The 6,546-nt window shown below is 37.4% G+C and overlaps 1 protein-coding gene across 1 annotated transcript in view; it reads right to left on the reverse strand.

Moving 5' to 3' along the window:
• Positions 1-1,484: 1,484 nt before the first annotated feature.
• Positions 1,485-6,546, reverse strand: part of LOC146820941 (two pore calcium channel protein 1-like) — a 653,069-nt gene continuing 648,007 nt past the window's right edge. Inside the window, exon 19 of the mRNA XM_085609765.1 lies at positions 1,485-1,738. Within this exon, the coding sequence (XP_085465891.1) occupies positions 1,587-1,738 (152 nt within the window). The 3' untranslated portion in view covers positions 1,485-1,586. The remainder of the gene's footprint in view (positions 1,739-6,546) is intronic.

Genomic DNA, 6,546 nt, shown 5'->3' on the forward strand with positions numbered 1-6,546 from the left:
AACTCCTTGCTGCCTACACTATTATCAAACAATATTTTGCAGATATGTCCATTTCATATATCATTTACAATTTCAAATAGACCCTCTTGCGCTGTTACACATTCAAACCAAGCGTGATCCCGCCACATCTGAATGCGCAGTCTGCTAGATACTTCCAAGTAAAGGCACAAACTGTTTTCTAAGAAAGGGTTCACAATAGTCTTTCTCATCTCGTAGGACACACTTTAGAAGAGCAAAAAAAATGCGAAAAAGATAAATTAGAACCCTAAATTATACCACAAGTAGAATGAAGTGATTCAAGAAAATTAAGAACAACATTTACGCAGTAGTCAGTTACTAAAACTGAAAAGCACGGAAGGAAGAGAGTTTCCCATTTAATAATACCACTCTTACTGGTATTATCAAAAACTGCACTCCTCCTAAACAGGATTAAGGCATTGGCCGCAGTGCAGCTCGATATATTTGACACTGAAATTCTTTTAAGATAAAACAGAGCAAAGGATGCCATTTTGGGTATGTATGTGTGAAATTCTCGAGACGTGCTCTTTCAAACATGATATTAAAGGGTTAAACCTTTTAAAGGTATCATATTTGTAAAATTGAAAGTGTTGGCCTTTCTTTTTTAATACTATTACACTTTTGATGGTCTAAGATCGTATTCCCCCCAATCATAAGGTTTCCCAAAATGTGTACTTAACAGTGCAGTATCATGGAATCTATTTTGTTACATTTAGATGAAAATGTGTCCTCGTGGGGTTGAATTATAAAAAGTGCTCTTGCGTCCAATGAGCATCAGCACCCGCTTCATCGGGCCTCAGGCCACTGTGGTACAATAGAGTGTGTTGTGTGTCCTGCATATATAGTGTAGCTCACAACAGTGCACCTCTTGCGCTATCATGAGGAAGCTTGCTCTCATTTGCATGGGGGTGTGGTCCCATTCAAAAAAGAAAAAACACTTTGCCTCTGCACCTTCAGCACGTGACAATTGCGGGCCCAGAGATAAATGAGCTGTCAGGACGCCTACTGACTGTGCGGTACATGGAGGTCAAAGTCCGACCCCACCCAGAGGGTGCCCATCGGGTGGGGTCAGAAAGGAGTGCCCGGGACTCACAAGGCATTTCTTCTCACTGCACCCACCTGTATGGGGTTCTCTCCCTCCTTTCAAATGCATGCCGGGTTGCCATCTTCAATGAAGGGCAGACCGGCAGCTTGAAATAGCTAGTCTGCCTTTAAAAACTGCACTGTTTACAGTGTAGGCACAAGCTCATGCCTGCACTTTGTACAGTGGATTCACAGTAATAGCACTATCACGGTCTGCGCCCAGCACCGCCAGTTAAAGGTGCGGTGCAGACCATGCAAGTGATCCCCATACATAACACAGCCCCTGGAGTACTATCCTCAGTTGCAATTATAAACAAACATTTGTACAAACATTAAAAATGTAAAAACATTTCTGTGACAGTCATGAAATATGAAATGAGAGATGATATTAAGAAAATATTTTTATGGATTAATTGAATGTCCAAAGTGGAGGAGAAAATTATTTTTTATAGAAGTGAATTCCAGTTATGATTAAATTTCTAGCTTCAGCACAAGCCAGCACTTTGAAAAGTGGGACTCTGTGGGTGTAGGTCACTGGGCGACAGATTTAAAATCTCCTCCATAGGAGGGCCTTCCTCTTCTGGGATAATCTCAGCTTCAAACATACGCTGCAACAATGCATCCACAGTTCGGTATCCTGGAAGGGAAAAAGAAGTTACAATTCTACACGGGTATTACAATAGTTTTTAAATGTATATATTTTTTTCAAACACTAGCACCTCACACAACCATTTCAATCTATTTCTCACACCCATCCTGGTGAATTACCTTTTTGACATCATGCCAAGAAAGGTGGCCGATGGTTTCTCATCTACAATTTATTGTTTACTATATATATTTATATACTGTATATTTAACTAATGTTGTGCTTTATAATATTTGCTTTGCTTTTACAGGGGGTTCCTCCAAGTGAAGCCAGTGAATTGAAAAGGAGTTTGCCAGCCTCATGATTTCCAAGCCCCATTAAGTGGTAGTAAAATTACAGAGTTTCCACCTGAGGAGCCTCAGTCGACTCTACTGGCAGAAACCCTTGACACTGTGGGCTGCTTGCCACAGAACCTTCTGCTCACAGTGTCAGTAACCCCATCCTCAGGGCATAGCTTCAGGGGTGGTTTGGGATGTTACACCCCTCTAATAAAAGTATTTTCTGGTAAATAATTGGGTACAGTTGCTTTCACTCAGGTAGGATGATATGTCTGTCTGATTTCATCAGATACTTTTAACATACAAAGAGACAAAAAAGCACACACTCTCCCTCTCTCTGTTTTGAAAATGTCTTAACAAATTGTTAGTTTACAAAATATGGTGTTTGCCTCACTTAGTACCCCTACCAATCCGTATTCCTCTCCCTTTCCACTGCCCCTTAAAGCCCCTCTCATGAGCCCTGTTAGTCGTTAAATGTATTTTAACATTATATACAATAATGACTGTTGGAAAAGCTGAAGCTTACCCCCCAATCTTACTGAACAAGTATGCCCCTGGCCATCCAATTTAGCAAGTGGGACCTTTCTGGATAACTCTGCCTGGAAGTATCATGTAAGGCATGGAGGTCCACGCAAGGAAAACAATCAGTGACCTAAATGGACCTGTTAGTGCCTTGTGGAGTGCTATCGGATTGTGGATCCTAAAACAGCCCTGGCAAACATGCTCATACCAGCCCAGCTCCCTTCATCTCATCCTGTAACCTCTATCTTTCCATCCATCTATACTCCCTCTCCCCTTCTGTCTCCTCCCCCAGATCAATGTATTTCTCTGTCCCCTTACCTTCATCTCTTCTCTTTCCATTGAAGCGAGAAAATTGTGAGATGTTTGCTAAGCTAAAAAACATTTCATCTGAGGACCCTTTTGATCTGACAAGTTCTGTAGGTGACGGTTACAATTTTGGTGAAGTGTCCACTGTGCTATTCAGGGAATTTATAAAATCCACAGACTTATTTCACAAAGGGATGATATAGTTGCAGTGAGGCATTGTGACTGTTTACATATGCTGCCTTGTTCGCTATGATCGTATGTTAGACTGACAAAAAAATAATCATCTGGTGTAAACATGCTGTTTTAAATAGTCTTTGCAGACACATAGTCCCACTAGGTGTAGATTTTCTATTATTAACTCCAAAGGATTGATATTCTTGCAAACATTATTTCGAACATAGTATTTATTTTAGATGATATTTTGTGGTATCCAAATGCTGCTGTTACTTTCACATATGACATAAATGAAGGAATGAAAGGTACTTATGTAGTATCTGTAACACCACATTTTGAGCAATAAAAGTGTGCTTTTATGTGTTTAAGCTCAGTTTGGTGAAAATGTTGATGAGTATCCATACATTTTTACCATTGTATTGCTTTATATCAAATTGGATGGAATTATATTATTTTGTAGGATATGGAATTTATATGAAAGGCTTGTTCATCCACCTACATATTTACTTACCCTAATTTGAGTTTCATGTATAAGTAGGATGGGCCCAATTCACAAAAGAAATCTGAGACAAAGGTCTAAGTTTATGACTTTTGGTATTCACAGAGGTCATTTACAAGTCATATCTTTACGTCCGCAGTCGGGCCGGAAACTCCGGCTTGGGCCCTACTCTCCACACCCGGGCTGTACTCTCCGGCTCAGGCCATCCTCTCCGGCTCAGGCCAGATGAAGTGTAATCAATTTTACAAAAACGAACATTAGGAATGTATGATAAATGTTAGAGTAGGTCATGAAGATCATTTTGGTCATGGAAAAGGGTGTGGCTGGACACTACATCATATCCCAGAAATGTTTGCTCCTTTGCATCATGGTACATGCAGCCCACAATTTACGCTCCCCTCAGTGTTGACTGTAGTGTCAACACTACAGTCAACACTAAGGACTGCAACGACTGGCCTTTCCTTACACATGGCAGTTTAATGGTGGGCTGGAGTACTTGGAGGCTAGTTTTGAAAACCCAGGGCTGCTACAGATACCTCTATCACTTTCCCAAGGTCCGTGTGATTAAATGTAGGGGTGTTCAAAATTTTGGGAAATTGCTTTCATATAATTATGCAAACTTACGTGAAATCACATATAATTGTGCAAATTTGTTATTTTGCAATACATTTTATCATAAAAGGTGTCCTTGCATCAATTTTTGGTGAGAGGACACACTAAAATCCAGAGAACAACAGCTATTCACATTCTCTTGTTCGCGTGTGTTCTTGGAAAATGTTTATCACAAATGGCTCATAATTACACGGAGTGGGCAATGGCATATTTTCAGAAATTATGTGTAACAAGTGTAACGCAAAATTCCAAAAATTCATGTTAGTAATGCCAGTGTAATTTAACTTTCACCCAGGCCTAGTTAATTTCAGCAGGCAATCCTGATTATTATACCTTACATATTTTTTGTGCTACCTTGAAAATGCTTTAGTGCATGTTTATAACTGAATAGTATTTACTAATTTTGACAATCTTTGCACATACAATTCAACAGATTGGTTCCTCCCTATATCTGCAAAAACATTTACAGTCAGCCAATGTAATAAGGCACCAACGGCATGATTCACAAGTTAAATTACACTTTTGAGTAATTAACACTTTTGAGTAAGTTTACTGCTTTTTGTGTACTCACAAAATCGCAGTGTAAGTTACTACTAAAAACATCTCATGTGATCTCCATATGGTAAATTATGGGGAAAAATTAAAACGTTTATTTAATGCATAAATAAATATATTTTTATGTTAAATAGTAATGTAAATTCATTTGATATATTTATTTTAAACAGATAGCAAAATAAAACAAAACATAAAAAAATGCTACAGCAATATTAACTTAATTTCGAAATAAACTTACTTTTGAAATTATACCTTACATATATTTTGTGCTACCTTGAAAATGCTTTAGTTCATGTTTATAACTGTATAGTATTTACTAATTTTGACAATCTTTGCACATAAAATTCAACAGATTGGTTCCTCCCTATATCTGCAAAATCATTTACAGTCAGTCAATTTAATAAGGCACCAACGGCATGATTAACAAGTTAAATTACACTTTTGAGTAAGTTTACTGCTTTTTGTGTACTCACAAAATCGCTGTGTAAGTTACTACTAAAAACATCTCATGTGATCTCCATATGGTAAATTATGGGAACAAATTAAAACGTTTATTTAATGCATAAAAACATATAAATGTATTTTTATTTTAAATAATAATGTAAATTCATTTTAAATATTTATTTTAAGCAGATGGCAAAACAAAATAAAAAAATGCTACAGCACTATTAACTTAATTTCGAAATAAACTTACATTTTTTAGATTAATATTTAGTTAAAGGAAATAAGTAAATTTGAATTATTTTTGTAAAGCTTAAATCAAAAAAATTAAGTCCCACCTAAAGACACAACTATGATTTATTATGTATTATTAAGTGATGTATAGAATTACTTTAAATTAATGTAGTTATATTTTAAAGTCACATTAACTTTTAAAATCAAAATAGGATATTAAAATATTTCATAATTAAATCATATATTTGTACTTTTTTAATATATTTTCAACATGAAATTATAATTATATATATTTGTAACTGTTTAAAATAATGTATTTAATTATTATTATTTTTTTTTTAGAATCAATGGGGTTTTAGTTTAATTCCCTACCTCCATTATTTTGTATGGAGGGGTTTGCAGTGCCAGGTGAGGTGTGTTTTTTGTTGTTATATCTCACCAATGGACTTTTGTGAATCAGGAAAAAGTTGTTAACTTACTCTAAAGTGTAAATTACTCAAAAGTGTAATTTACCTTTGTGACTCTGACCCTAAGAGAGGATGGGAATCGTTTATATTTGGCAGATGCAGGGCCTCTGTCAAAAATGCCAGATGTTTCACCGGCCAAACAAGTGGTTCCCTCTTCCCATTTAGAGATGGGGGACTACAGGGTTTCCAAGGGTGAAGTCCAGCTGACTCCGGTGTCAGAAACCCTTGACCTTATTGGTCTTACTGCTAAAGGGCAACATGGTTACAATGATAGTCGCCTTGCCTTATTTAGAGTGGTGAAATTGTCACTAGATTTCCCTGCCTCTGACTGCCAGGCAGGAAAATCAATTAATGGCCCAAACCCACAGGGAAAAAAACTCTGTGCATTGGGCCACTGATTCATTTGATTTTCAACAACCAAGCAAAAACGTTAAGCGGGCGAAAAACACATTTTCTCCTAGACATAGTTCTTTGCCTTCAGTGCGACTGTCACAGAAGGAGCTTCAATGAAGGCTGAAGAGAGCCCTCCAAGCAGGCAGGAATCCCTAAACCTGGTAGGCAGACTTCTGCAAGGGGAGTGAAGTCCATAGTCCTCTACTGACCTGGTGGGCCCGCGGACCACCCACCATTCTTTCAACTATGTCTCAAGAAATTAATTTGCCAAAAATCATACTGAAGTGTTAGTAGAGGTTGTTACTTGGTGACCAGTCA

Source organism: Triturus cristatus, chromosome 6 (assembly GCF_964204655.1).
Source record: "Triturus cristatus chromosome 6, aTriCri1.1, whole genome shotgun sequence".
Taxonomy (NCBI): domain Eukaryota; kingdom Metazoa; phylum Chordata; class Amphibia; order Caudata; family Salamandridae; genus Triturus; species Triturus cristatus.